The 15,567-nt window shown below is 40.6% G+C and overlaps 2 protein-coding genes across 2 annotated transcripts; both read left to right on the forward strand.

Moving 5' to 3' along the window:
* Positions 1-7,223: 7,223 nt before the first annotated feature.
* ONS95_007641 (uncharacterized protein) lies at positions 7,224-9,954 on the forward strand. The gene is made up of 4 exons (XM_058501158.1): positions 7,224-7,451; positions 7,523-8,239; positions 8,289-8,740; positions 8,790-9,954. The coding sequence occupies exons 2-4, from the start codon at positions 8,073-8,075 to the stop codon at positions 9,446-9,448; spliced, it is 1,278 nt and encodes a 425-aa protein (XP_058362475.1). The 5' UTR covers positions 7,224-7,451; positions 7,523-8,072; the 3' UTR covers positions 9,449-9,954.
* ONS95_007642 (uncharacterized protein) lies at positions 9,955-13,814 on the forward strand. Its single transcript, XM_058501159.1, has one exon. It carries the CDS (start codon positions 10,057-10,059, stop codon positions 12,874-12,876), a length of 2,820 nt encoding a protein of 939 aa, XP_058362476.1. The 5' UTR covers positions 9,955-10,056; the 3' UTR covers positions 12,877-13,814.
* The last annotated feature ends 1,753 nt before the right edge of the window (positions 13,815-15,567 follow it).

Here is a 15,567-nt window from a genome sequence, read left to right on the forward strand (position 1 = left end):
TTAATTAGATAGATAGAAAAGAAACTATATAACTCTACTTTATATAAACCTCTTACTATAGTTCTAAAGGATATAGTATCCTCTTATTAGTACCCTATTAAGAAAAGGAAGACCTCTCTAAAGATAAATATCACTAAGATTAATACTATAGTATTCTATTATATCCTATAGCTCCTTAGATCAGAATTCTTTATAATAACACTAAATGAAATTAATAAGGCAATTAATTAGATAACTTAAAAAGCTAAGTTATAGAGTTCTTTTAAACCTAAGGAATTATATAAGAATATCTTAAATAAGAAGCTCCTTTATTAGTATAAAGAGTTCACTAGCGCTTTCTTAAAAATAACTACTAACTCTCTATTAAACCTTATCCTAGGCTTAGACTATAAGATCGAACTAGAAAAGGATATTAATTATAAGTATAGTCCCTTATACTAGTAGAGCGAAGTAAAGCTCTAAGTAATAAAGAAATACTTAGAGGAGAATCTAGATAAGAGCTTTATTATCCTAAGCTACGCTTTATTTACTTATTCGACTCTCTTTATAAAGAAGCTTAATAAGGGCTTACGATTTTATATTAACTACTAAAGATTAAATAAGATTACCTAGAAAGATAAGTATCCTTTATCCCTTATTAATAAGGTATTTACTTAGTTAAGATAAGCTAAGATTTTTATTAAGATTAATATCTAAAGTATATTCCACCGGATCCGAATAGACTTTATATCTAAAGAATATACTACTTTCTATACTTAATATAGAAGCTATAAGTGTAAGATAATACTATTTAGTCTAATAAATAGCCTAGCTATATTCCAGTAGTATATAAATAATATACTCTTTAACTACTTAGATAATTTCTATACTATATACCTAGATAATATTATTATCTACTCGAATAACCTCCTAGAATATAAGGTATATATTAAGAAGGTCCTATAACACTTATAATAGTATAAGCTCCCTACTAATATTTAGAAGAGTAAATTCTATATTAAGAAGATTAAGTTCCTTAGCTTTTATATTACTACTAAAAGAATTAAGATTAATCCTAAGGTAATAGTATATATAAATAATTAAGAACCTCTTATAATAGTCCGGGGTATTTAGTTATTCCTAAGGTTCTATAACTTCTACTAGAAATTTATCCCTAATTATAGTAAAGTTACTAAACCGCTAGTAGAACTTACTAAGGCCTTAGTCCTATTTAAGATAATACTTACCTAGCTAACTATATTCTAAGCTTTAAAAGAAGCTATTCTATCTCCTACTTATCTTAAGTATTATAATATATCACATGAAACGCGGATTAAGATTAATACCTTAGATAAAGTAATCTTAAGAGTACTATTATAGAAGTATAGTAATAGTTAGTACTTAGTTATATTCCTATTAAAGATAATAAACTCTACTAAACTTAATTATAATATCTATAATAAGGAAATACTTACTATTATACGTTCTCTTACTTACTAGAGAGCAGAGCTAGTATTATAAATAAGATACTAATATTTCTAGGTATTCTTAGATTATAAAGTATTAGAATACTTTATAACTACTAAGAAGCTTATAGAATAATAAGCCTATTAGTCGAAGATCTTAGTAGACTTCTACTTTACTATTATATACCGCCTAGGAAACTAGAATACTATAGTAGATATACTATTATAAAAGGAATAAGATATTAATAAGTAAATTAAGATAAAAGATAAATTACGTACTTAGACCCTAATCTACCTAAGCTAGCTAGACTCACGTATTCTAAAGGAACTAGAGAAGCTCCTAAATATATACTACTTAGCTTTAATCGAGTTTAAGCTAGATAATAAAACTAATCTAATTATAAAGCTTATCTATATTAATTAAATATACAAAGCTCTAATAATTTAATAGGAAGAATTAAAAGAGCCTAATTCATAGTATACCCTCCGGGAAGATAGCCTACTCCTATTTAAAAGTTAACTATAAGTCCTAGATATAGATAATTTATATATATAACTTATCTAGTATATTTATAACTAAATCTCTATAGCTTATCCTAGGAAGTCTAAGACGTTTAGCTTACTCTATACTAAGTACTACTAGCCCGGTATACTTAAGAATATAACTAGGTTTATATTAAACTACTTAGCTTATAATTATATAAACTATTATTAAGATAAGATACTAAGGTACCTCTACCTCTTACTAATCTCTAACTACTTATAATAACACTTAATTATAGACTTTAAAAGTATACTAAAAGATAAGTTTAAGTATAATTCTATACTTATTATAATAGACTATTTCTCTAAAGAAGTAATATTAATCCCTTGTTTCTCTACTTATATAACTCGCGACTTAGTATAATTATTTATCTCTAACTACTAGAAGTTTAATAAGCCCCCGGAATAATAGTATTAGATAAAAGCTTATAGTTTATCTCCTTCTTCTAGAATAAGTTCTATTATATCCTTAGTATTAAGGTTAAGCTCTCTACTACTTACTACGCTTAGATAGATAGTTAGATAGAGATTATAAATTAATACCTAGACTAGTGTCTCCGGCCTTTTATTAACTACTACTAAGATAATTAATCTAAACTCCTATTAATAATAGACTACACTTAGCTAACTCTCTTATATAAGTCTCTAAGAATATCCCTATATTAGTTAAAATATAAGTATAAGCTAAGGACTAGTTAGGATTAGGATAAGCCCTAGTTAGAGGTTAAATAAATAGTTACTAAGAAGCTGAATATCACTAATATATAAGCGTTTACCTATTATTATAAATAAGTTTAGAGGAAAGTCTAAGAGTTCCTTTATAACTAATAGGAAAAGAAGTAATATAATATAAATAAGTTACACCGGGAAATTAACTAAGAGGTAAGCGATTCTATATAAGTAATAATAAGAAACTAGAAGATATACCGCTTAAAGAAGAAGCTAAACGATTAATAAGTAAGCCTATTTAAGGTCCTTAGAAAAGAAAGCTACTTATTTCACTTAGACCTCCTAGCTTTAGTTAAGGTCTACCTTATATTCTCTATAGATAAGCTTTAATAGTATAATAATAACTTATTACCTAGATAAGTACTATAAGAATAAGAACTTATCTAAGTTAATATTAAATAAGAATAAGAGGTCTAAGATATCTTAAAGGTACACTTTAAATAGGATAAGACTCTGTAGTACTAAGCTAAATAGAAGAGACTTAATCCTAACCCTAAATTCTACTCTACTAGAGACTTTATAACTTATCTATATAAACTTCGGGATTTTTATTAGACCTACCCTATAAAACTAGGACCGCCTAAGCTACTTCTTAAATAGCTAACTACTTAGGAGGCAGAGGATAATAATATATATAACAGATTAGTAGATAATACTATTATATCTAAGGTAAATCACAGGAAATTTTTTCATAGCTTAAGGATAAGCCTTCCTTAGAAGAGGAAGTAATATAATAGACTAATTATAATAGGTAAGTCATATAAGTAAAGCTAATATCGTAAGGCTATAAGGCTAGAGTTATATAGTGAACCTAGGACTAGCCTAGTTCACTAGTAGCTATATCCTCCTTACTTATTCTTAAGGCTCCTTAGGAACCTTTTCCTCTCGCTATCTTTTCTACTTTATATTATAGCTACTAATAAACCTTCGTTATGCCGTTATAACACTCCCCCTCTTTATATAGAGAAATATAATAAAAGATATATCTACTATAAGAACACTTTAAGAGATTAAGTTTACTTCTTAGTATATTCTAATGTTTTCTTTAGTATTTATACTAAACGTAAGAGTATTACTTAAAGAACTTAGTTTAAAAGTATAAAGTCAGTAGGTTTAGATTAAAGAGTCTCTTACTTCCTAACTCCTGATATAATTAAGTAAGCTATAGCTTTTAGGAGTAGCTTAGGAGCCTTTAATATAACTCTACTCTAAATTATAGGTAACTTAATAGCCGCGTAACTTTTATATAGAGTAGATATAACTTATAAGCGTTAATATAAGCTATATTAATTAACTAGTAGAATAAAGGCTACTAATTCCGGTGTATAGTATAGTAAGATTCGTATAATTCCCGGAATTAATTAGCTAAATTAACTCTTCCTATATAATAGTTATAATTATTAATAAAGCGCGGAATACGCAGCTCTTTTATATAATCTTCTCTAAATACTTATCTGATAATTCAGCTATTAGTTAATATTTTTACTAGCTTCCTTCGTAATTTAGCTTAAAAGTTATCTACTTCGTAGATAGTATAGATATTACTAAGAGCTAGAACAATATTATTATCTTATTAAGCTAAATATAATATATTTTCTACTACTTTTATAAATAAGGTATTCTATAGTAAAGAAGTAATAAAATAAGCTTTTAGGACAGAAAAATTATTAGGTAAAAGTATATATAGACACGTAGTACTAATAGCTCTATAGCTATAACTTCGGAGTTCCTTAAATAGAGGCACGGAAGTAAAGTAATTATTAAGATAAACTATAAGGCGTTTCTATAGTAGAGAAAGGACTAAAGATCTTATAAGGGAGCCGGTAAGAGTAAGGTCTGAATATTTAATAAGAGCTTATAACCTATGCGTGTAAGAGCTCTAAATCTAATTATATATATACTTATAGTCTATAATTCCGAATATCTTATACTCTTACTTAATCGGTTTAGCTAGTATCTTATAAGTATATAATAATCTAGTATAAATTAGAAGAAGTTAAGTAATCTATAAAAAGAGAGGTACTTACCTTCTAAAATAACGTACTATAAGCTTATTAATACTTACTTCTATAGAAGGAGAGTAATATTATTAATAAGACGCCTAAATCTCTGAAGCTATAGGTTCTAGCTTATACTATTATATCTTATTTGTAAGTAAGTAGTAGCCTTAATATTTATTATCTTTTATACTAGAGATATAATAATACCTCTTAATATCTTTATATTAATTAAGTATAATACTTACTGAAACCGAATATATTAGACCCTTTCTTTTATTAGTATTCTAGTATATATTAATACGAGGCTTATTATAGACTCTTATATATATAATTACCCCTAGAAATATGTATATTTCCTTTAGAACTATATCTCTTTACTTCCGAGCTCTTTCTTATTTAACTTATATTTATTAGAGGTTTATATATCGATTTATATTAGTAGTAATAACTTATAGAAGAGAAAGTATAAAAAATAAAGTAAAGTAGTCGAATAAGTATATAAAAGAAAGAAATTTAAGTAGTAAAGTTACTATAGTAAGTTAGTAGAGTTCATACTTAAAAGGTTCGAAGATAACGCTTATAATTAATCTAAATTCTTTTATTATATCTTTAAGAGTTAACTCCTTTATCTTCTTTTTAAGTAAGGGTTCTTTTAAAGCTTCTAAATCACTAGGATTCTCCTTAAGAGAGCGCTTTATTTTTCTAACGCGTTCTAAGAATATAAATTAATAGAGTTAATATGTTGATTTATTCCCGCGATATCTTTTACTATACAAATTGTATATAGGAATATATAAAATAATACGTTCAGCTGCCCCTATATACCGGGCCGCACTACCCCTGCTAGCTCGGGTAGTATCTCAGCGGACGAAGGGATAGGTTAAGAACACACTTAACAGACCAAGGTATATAATAGAGAACAAGTCAGCTGCGAGCAAAGCAACCCAAATCAAGACGTTAAGAGGTTCTCCTTGTTGGTAATTCATGTTCCTGTCTTGCGCTTCCCGATGCCGTTCTAACATCGAATAACAATGGTTTTCGGCGAAAGCGCACCGGGTCAGCGAGCATGCTTCCTGTCGTTTGTGACTCGATATTGCACGTGACCCATTCTCTGTCTCCATCGCCAACAGACCCGCAGTCTAGCCGACAAATGAATCGTGGCAATAAGAGGTACCAAACGGAATGGAAGGCGATTGCAATGAAGCTGAAAAACCTGTGCTCCATTCCACGCGATCGATTGATGTAGCCATTGACAAGACAAGACGAGGCGTTGAAAAGACAAATCGAAACAGGGGACAATGGACAGGCGAAGACTACTCAGGGGAGAGTTGCCCACCGGAGGAGTCCAAGTCAGGTCAGGTCTCTTCTCGTCTCTTCTCTTCGCATGCGAGTAGCGGGATTCTTCTCAGACTTCAGAGGTCAGCTCACAGATGTATTATTTATTTTGTCTTGTAGATCGACAGAACCGACATACCTACCTAATGTAGGAGGGTAGCAGGGTAGCGAGGGTAGGTAGGTACTGTGATCAATACTTATAATGGCGGGAAAACCGCCTGCACTTTATCGAGTTTACCGCCCAGCCGACCCAGTCTCCTATCGGTTCGACTTTTAAATAGCCGTTTAAGGCCGTGCAGAACACTGAAGTCAACGTTTTGAGGGAACATTTATGTAACGCACAATGATTCAAGATATTATCAGTCTTTGCAATTCTTTGAAAAACAGCTCTTTATTATCCTCTGACCTTTTCATTGATTATTTTATTAGGCTGTTGCGGCTAGAAATACCATTTTCTCCTGATTTAGGTGTCGTGCCTCAAACGGCCACTTAAAAGTCGGATCGATAGAGAGCCAGTCCCCTGTTGTCCTCGCTTCCATTAGGCGCACCTTCCACTCATTCTCTCCTGTGGGTCCACCTCTCCAGGGGTTCATCCTCCGACCCACCCTGAATCCCAATCACGTTCACGTTCCTAGGTACCTATCACGTTTAACTTTGGCCACAGCTAAATCGCCATACGGAAATCGCTATACCGCCAAACGCTAAAATTCTAGTAACTTGGCGAGTGTCATCTATCAACCTTACCCTGCCATACAAATATGCACTGCAGGGCAAGGATCACTCATGTCAAGGACAACTGTGCATACTTCCCAAATTGCCCCCGGAACTGGAAATCGAAGTTATTCCGACTGCCAAAAGGACACTTCAACGCAACTCAGTACTTGCTAAGAGAGAGCCTATATTTTATTAGTATAATAGCCAGATGGCATTTAAAGTTATTGCTTTAGTTGCTGCTGCGACGATACAACAAGAAGTAATTAGTAGAGTTAAGGTATAAACAAGATACAGAGTCAGATGAGTTGGCACAAGTGCCCATTGTGCATTGTACATAGTTGTTCATACAAATTTTGGTATAAATGAATTCTTCATTTTGCGCTCGCTTGATTAGCGTATGGCAGTATAGCGATTTCCGGATGGCGATTTAGCTGTGGCCTTAACTTCCAAGTTTCCATTGGACTCACTCCACCCTGGCCTGGCTCTGCCTCTGCCTCTGCCTCTGCCTCTGCCCCCTTTTGACAGCGACCATATCAGAACTCAGGACCACCTCGCCGCCTGCTCGCTCGCCCGCATCCAACTTGGACGAATGATCGGCATGGGACGGCACCCATTTCACAAAGTGCTCTGCAATTCATGGAGGCCGTAGTTTTCGAGGATTCACCTCTTGCTGAATATCTGGAAGGTTAGCTATAACGCATCATCCCCGTGCCAAACAATACACGTTTGAGCCACATCCGCTGATCTACGATTCAGGTGAAGTCGGCGACGACTCTGATGATATTCCAGAACTGCCCTCGATTGCATCAAGTCCGTCCTTTGCCCCTCGAGGCAGACCGAAAGTCCGCCCCAAGTTTCGACAGAATCTCCCACCTCCTTTACGACTGGCGATACCCCAGAATAATGCAGTCGCGGCTATACATAACACTTGTTCAGTATGCCATGGCTTATTTGTCCTTCGTTGGGCGTCACTAATCATGTCGTGTTGTAGAAGGCAGTGAATTCTAGACTTGGTCGAGCTGACAATGTGAGGTTCTTGGAGCGATTTCGATACATTATAGTAGCATCACAGCTTCTCAACACGCATTCATATCTTGGCCAGGCCACCCAAGGGCAGTCTCGGGATGGTGTCGTACCTGCACCAGATGCACCGCAGATTGGTGCCATCAGCCTTCCAGGAGCTGCTATCACGGCATCAGTTGCGTTTGCTCTGGTATGGCTAATACACTGGACACGAGGTGGTGAGGACTCATCCGCTGATAAGGGACGGACAGCCGTCGTCCTCGTCATAGTAATATCATTTGCTATGGTTTCATACGCATATATGCGAAGACAATGGCTGCAATATCTTCGACAGCAATCGTTGGCAGAAATCTCTGATCTGTCCGTCAAGGCTCAGGAACTTGATTCGGTGATAGCAGGAGCATTGGCACTTGTTCAAGAGGTTGAACTCGTTTCGAGAGGGTATAGAATGCAAGTTGTCGGACTGCACAATGCTGAATGTCTACTGACCGAATAGTAGAAGCGTCCCATTACCACCAATAAGCCGATTAGAGGAAAGAAGTCAAAACAGACGATGTGCCCGGTTGAGAAAGCAGTTGCGACTATGTTTCGCGGGAGTGATCCCACGATATAATCAGGCATGCAGAACTCTCAAGCCATTGGCCGAGGAGATGGACCTCGAGAAGTATCTAGATATTTATGATATCAGTAATGTTGACTTCTCTGAAGCAATGCTAGGATATTCAGATGCAGAATTTGAAGATACCGAGTCAGTCCGCGTATTAAAGATTTTGGCTGCCAGGTTTTATACCACAAGGAAGATATTTCTTTGCTGTTTAATGGCACTTGATGCACATGGAGGGAAACCCGACTTTGTGCGTTGGAGCACGGCAGTCGATGAGATTCATGCGACCAGTGTAGTAACTGGTGACGCTGGGGAACGACTCCATCGAATTTTGAGTGAGCAAGAGAGTAAGATATTTTGGTGAGAGCATTTACGTCCTTCCCTGACCGTGTTTAGATTTTCCTATCCCTCCAACGCCCAAATTACCTACAACACCAAGTCGCGAGCGGTGGCGAGCTCAATTACGCAAACTCAATTCTCTGTCGTCAGGAATCCGTGGGCTTCAGGCAAAATTGCACGTGCTTCGTGAAGAATCAGACAAGAACCTGGACGAAACACAAGACGTGTCGGAGCTAGGAGCCCATCTGATGATTCAGTACGAATCCATAGGGATTGATCTCAAAGCATTGATGCAAGAATGGGAAGATGGGAAAGCGGCTCTTGCATCCAATATCGACAGAAATGAACGCCGGGTATCGTCTATGAGCGGCATGCTATCTCCAACAACGTCTCTAGGGGGGCTCACTGCCGTGGAGGAAGGTAGCGCTTCAGATGCTCTGAAAGCACTCAATGGTGAATCTCAGTCTCGCAATAGCATGGACTTCAGCTGCTCTGATGCCGAGGAAGTGTTCGAAGCTATTGCTCTTCCTCGACAGAGAAGCGCCTTAACTAGAGATGAACGCATTGCGAAGTTGAAAGAGGAAAGAGTGAAGAGGGATTCGACAAGGAATAAAGCGGAGGCAAATACGAATATGTTGAGAGAACTTGAGTCCGTGATCAACATGAGACCGAGGGGCCGCACAGCACCAGGTGGTGGGAGAATTACGTCGATATGATTGATGCACATGTCTAATGATTTCTTTTGTCCGGAACATATGGACCACGACCAGACATAGCAATCGGGGAATTGGCGTTACTTTCAACGCTACTTAATGTCGTTATCTAATACTAGGTACATATCCTCAGGATGTCCCAGCACAGGAGTCCATCGATGAATAAATTTTAATTTGCTGGACATTGAGTCTTTGCTGTTGTATTTTCCGAAGGTTCTCCGTGCGGTGCAAGATGTTGATTGTTGGGTGAGCCGGCTTATTGCTTATGCCCCTACGAAGTACCTAGTACTGCATACCTACACAAAAAACATTTCAGATGTGCCTTTTCCCTCCTGTCTGAAGCAAGAAAGATGCGATGACTCTGGAACCCTCTTCTTCTCCCACGCCTACCCCTACCTACCTGGGTATGTAAGTATTCAGAGACCAGAACATGGAATCCCGTATCACGTGATCGCGAGACTCGATGTTGAGACAGTCGCGGCCTCCAGATCTCCTCACCATTCAACAACAATAGCAGCGTCTCGAAGGGCCATGTAAGCTGCTCTCTTGCCAACCCGTTCTGGAGGTACTTGGTTCAGGATACATAATACGACAGGTCTTGTATCTTCAAGATGCCAGGACGAACCCTCACTCAACGAAAACGACGCGTTTTCGACTCTGTTTTCGGTGGGGCGAATATTTCTCTTCCAACACCAGTTGCGACTCCAGCTACTGGCTTCACAATTTCTGGCCAGGCGTTTGGAGCACTCCCACCTATTCATTACGACAAAGAAACATTTCAATCATCGGATAATAAACGATCACATGCATCCAAAGCACTATCATCAGATCCATCCGATCATATTCAAGACCAGGTTCGCTGGGATCGATCATGGCATCTTGTCACCGAAACCCTGTCTCTTCCTGACTTCCCCGTGAATAGAGCCGTGCTCGAACCTCTTAGACCGGAACGACAATTAATGGACTCGGATTTCTACAGTGCTCTCAAAGATGTTCTTTATCCTCGAATCTACGTCCCTTGTGCTCGTCAAACAGAGGATCTCGTTGACTGGCACACAATTCAAGTACGATACCATTTCCTGCAGCATGTTCTTCCTATGATACTCCATTTGCGAGAGCATGAAGACGCAGCGGCAATACTGCTCAAATCCATCAAATATCTCGAGGCCGCACAACGGCATTATAACCACGGTCTTTCATTCGTTAAGGAACAGCTGGATTTATCTTCACCTGAAACTTCAGGGCCAGTTATGGCAAGATTTCGCCGAGATCTCGACGCGATTGTCAGCAATTCGCTCATGGAGCCATTATCGGTCGCTTTGAAGGTGGTTTTCAAACGACACGTGTTTTCAATTCTCGGTCTTCCACAGAATTATGATGATTGGACTGCGGCGACAATACTTCCCGAAAATTCTGCAACTGAAAAGTCACGCCGAGAAGTTCTTTGTTTAGTTGAGTCTTTCAGAAAGGTTGGATTGGCAGGTGAGAGATTTCAGGTGTACTTTGCTGAGATCATGAACACTGCAATGATGGATTATGTCTACCGAGGCTGCAAAGGTATCTGGACTCTGGAGGATATGTCGGAAGTGCTTCGAGACAAACACGGAGCTTCCTCATCCGTAGATCGAACCTCAATTTTGCCACGGACGGCCCACAACTTATCTCCGTCTACGTGTGTCACAAATTTGTGTGGCTGGATTGAGAATAGATATGCCAAACTTGCTGTCCAGGTTCTTAACATGGTAGGCACCAGATCAGTATCTTGGACTGACAAAGAGAAGTTCAAGGAGATGAGTATTGGTCGTCTAGCAGAACTTCGAACGAAAGAGTTATTCGACATTGTGGGAGACTGGCCGGACAGTAATGGAGCCTTGGACGATCTTCGCACTGCCATTACGACGCCGCAAAGGCGTTTAAAACTGACAGAAGTTTTTGCTGCACGGCTGGGAGGGAGGCTCTTGCACCCGGGCACCTCGACCCTGCAGATTTTGCAGACCTACATCTCTATAATCTGGTCTTTCCATTCCCTGGATCATTCCAAAGTTCTACTGGATCGAGTAGCATATCCACTACAGTTGTACTTGTGCTCGAGAGAGGATACAGTTCGAATCATCATTGCCGGTTTGCTGTCAGACACTGAGGGTGCACAAGGGAATCCAATCACGTCTGCAAGCGATAAGTTGGTGGAGCTGGCACAGCTCTTAAATCATGGCTCGGACCAGGTCGGTAAACGGGCAAACGATGAAGAGCTTGACTGGCATGATATGGATTGGGTACCTGACCCAGTTGATGCTGGTCCTGGTTACAAACGATCAAAGAACGCCGATATCATCGGAACTCTGATTGGAGCACTTGGTTCCCAAGATGTATTTATTAAGGAATTCCAAAGTATGATTAGCGAAAATCTGCTGAAGCATGATGGAAATTTTGAAAAGGAGGTCGGCTTCCTAGCCACATTCTGCTGCATTGGGACTAACAACATATTCCAGATCAAAGTAGTCGAGCTCTTGAAAAATCGGTTTGGAGAAGCGCCTTTACAAGCCTGCGAGGTCATGCTCAAGGACATCCAAGACTCCAGCAGAGTCAATGGCATCATCAGGAGAAACCAGAATTTGGACCCTAGTGAACATGGGATCTTTACAGCTACATCAAAGACGGATCTGACGGATGTCGGCTCAACTCCGGAAGGTCTCTTCAAGCCTTCATTGCACGCAAAGATCTTATCCAGGCTATTTTGGCCTCAGCTACCCGAGGAAAGCTATCTTATCCCGAAGAGTATCACGGAGCTTCAGAATAGATACGAGAAAGGGTTTGAATCTCTCAAAGCCGCCCGCAAACTGACTTGGCTTCATGTTTTAGGCCATGCCACAGTTGAATTGGAACTCGAGGATCGAACGATCGTTGAGGAGGTTCAGACGTGGCAAGCGACCGTTATCTGGGCTTTTCAGAACGCTGAAGTGGAGGAGAAATACCCGCACAGGAGTGTACAGGGGCTGGTAGACAGTCTTGAAATGGATGAGTCGCTTGTTCGAAGCGCGTTGAAATTTTGGGTCAACAAGCTCGTGCTACATGAAATCTCTCCCAATAAATTTGCTGTTCTCGAAACGCTGAACAAAGAAGATCGCGCCCGGTCAAACGCACAAGCAACCGCTTCCGCTATGGCAGGTGGAAACGGAAGCGTTGATGATATTGGGTTTGCGGCAGATGGGGCCATTGGGAAGGAGAAGATGGGTATCTACTGGCAGTTCATCCAGGGCATGCTAAAGAATAGTTCAAGCCAGATGCCGCTGCAGAAGATTGCGATGATGTTGAAAATGCTTATCTCGGATGGATTTCCCTACAGCAATGAGGAACTGCAGGAATTCTTGGGCCTGAAGGTTGCAGATGGGAGTTTGGAGTTTGCTGGCGGGAAATATAGACTTAAGAAATAATGGACTGTCCGTTGGTTTCTGTCGATTCTGGTCATGCTCAACAGGATGCGTGGAAGGAGACGAGCCAGGGATAATAAGTAGCAAGACACTGCATAAGAAGCCTAGGTGCATATTAAATCCAAGTCTTGACGATGTGAAAACGTCAAGCATCAGACACCTCCGAAGTGACAATTCTTCCTTCGTCACGGCACCGTAGGCGATACGATACTGCAGACCCCCTTGACCGGTTCGTGCCTTATTTGGGCACGTCTGTGGCACAGCGACCAGACAATAATTGCAACTTGCAGGCACGTCTGGAGTTACCTGGTTGGCTGTTCGGAAGAGGAGCGGGGCGGATGGAGGACAAGGGCAATGGAAGGCAAGAGTCGTTACCCAGGTACCTTGGGCAAGGGGATGGAATGCGTACAGAAGGGAGGAATTACTTGGTGTTAGGGGTCTGAGACCAAACGGTCTACCAGGGCCGGTCCAGGTTGTTTGTTTGTGCTGTGTCAAGCATATTTCAGTGCTGAACAGTGGACAGAGAGAGTGTGTGGAGACTCTGGAACCACCTGCTCCAGCGAGCCTCTCGCACGGACGGAGACGAGAAAGTGGCCGGCGAGACCGTACCAGATGACTTGAAGTTGGTGGATGTGGATTGGATGGGTGAGTGAATGGAAAAGAATGGGTCAGAGTAGAAATCGGTAAAAGCAAGTACATGTAAGTAAGGGAATTCATGCATTGTTACGACTGCAATAATGCCCGTCTTTCCCTTCTTTCTCCCTTCACCGCCAGAAGATGGACTGGTGAGTTTGGTGTCAGAGCAGGTTGCAGGTAGACATGTCCTAATCAAGATAAGGGTTGAGGGCTGACGGGAGTGGCGGAAGAGCGCAAAAAGGCTGGGACAATGAGAAGAGGATACTCCGAAGGATGCAATAAGGACGAGAACAAGGTGAACAGGGGAGAGGGGAGAAAAAGGGGGTGGGGGGGGGGGGGGGGGGGGGGGGGGGTTTATATTTATATCTATGTTTACTCGTACTCCCATTCATACTCGAATGGCTGGTGAGTACCTAGATAAGTAAGTACTAATAGCTGTTGTACCTAGGTACTGACAGCACTCAAGGACTTTGTTAATGTCAGGCCGTCCTTTTCGTCTCCTCTGCAGGTAAGTAGCTGCTCCATACAGTGCTATTCTTATGCTATCTGCAGCAACGAGTCATGTCATAATGTGTCATGCCTAAATCAGAGTCCCGCTCATCACATTCAGACTCGGCTTCCTTCCTTGCCTCTAGGTTCAGCGCTTCGCTGCTTTTCGGTGAGTTAAAGTTGAGGTTGAAGCCTGGCTTCGCGTGCTGCCGCCTGAGCCTGAACCTGCATTTGTACCCAGACAGAGACCGTGATTCGCCATTTGCGGCTGTTGGCTGGTGATGTGTTTCCATCTTTCCATCCGAGATTCTTGATGTGACAGTGAGTGGGACCTTGTAAAAGGGATATCACATCATCTCTGCGATGTTCTGTTCTTGTCCTGAGGTACATAAATGCCTAGGTAGTTAGGTAGCTGGCCGAGCTGGTCTCTTCTTGTTATTGTCGTCATCCCCTGCCGTGCCGTGCCCCTCCTCTGCTATCGATACCTTATCGATATCCAATGTCCCTACCTACGTACTGGAGATTGGAGAATAACCTCCATCGATAAGGATGGGGTCAGGATAAGGATAAGGATAAGGATAAGGACAAGGATAAGGATAAGGGATAAGGAAGACCCAGCAGAGATGAGAATCAGGTCTCCGAGCCAGCCAGCATGGATCTGGATCTGGAACTGGATCTGGACCCTTGCCGCGGGTGGGTGCGGGTAAGTAAGGTAGGGCAGATAGGTACTGGTACAGTAGTACAGTAGTTTACTGGTTGGTTACCTTTAGGTACCGACTGTAGGCGTAGGAAGGTACTTTCCTCCGTAGTGGTGTGCGTGTGGTGTGGGTGTGGGTGTGGGTGTGTGGGGAATCTGACGACAGCGATGGATACCTTACCTTAGACCTCGACGGTGGACGAGAAGGGACCCGACGAATTTTGATGCGACCGCGTTCGGAGAGTAGAGAAGGCGTGTATCCGTGCATGCATGATGTCTACGAGATAATCTGATCATAGCCTTTAGTTGGTGGAAACCTCTCCGTCTCCCCTCGAACAGCCTCTTATCCCCTTTCTTCCATTCCTTTCGTTTCGCACTCCTCTGAGCTTCCACGTTGGTCGAAGACCAGGCATACCAGGCCAATAGCCCAGGCTGGCTCAGGCCCGTTTATCTCGGCCTAGTCCAGGTCAGAGGGGAATGAACTAGGTACCCTGATTTACCTTACCTTACCTTACCTGACATAAGGCAATCACCTGCTTAACGTCTGTAGCATCTAGGTAGAAAGGCCAAGGTAGATAGTGAGATAAGAAAGGAATTCTCCTTGCCTAGGTAGGGTACCTAGGTAAATTTACCTAGAGAAAAGCAGTGCTGTCATACTGTCAGGCGTTGAGGGGCAGGGTGGCCTGCCCCGCTTACAGTACCCCTAAGGTAATAATCCCTCCCTCCCTACCTAATACTAAGGTACGAGGGTACCTACCTGACGAAGCTACCGGCATGCTCCTGCTCCTACCTGGGTACTCCAACTCGTGCTCGTGCTCGTGCTCGTTCCGCTCTCGCCTGGACACCAACTGCCACGGCCACTGCCACTGCCT

This window comes from Cadophora gregata (assembly GCF_030347475.1).
Source record: "Cadophora gregata isolate MNR1 chromosome Unknown scaffold_2, whole genome shotgun sequence".
NCBI lineage: Eukaryota > Fungi > Ascomycota > Leotiomycetes > Helotiales > Ploettnerulaceae > Cadophora > Cadophora gregata.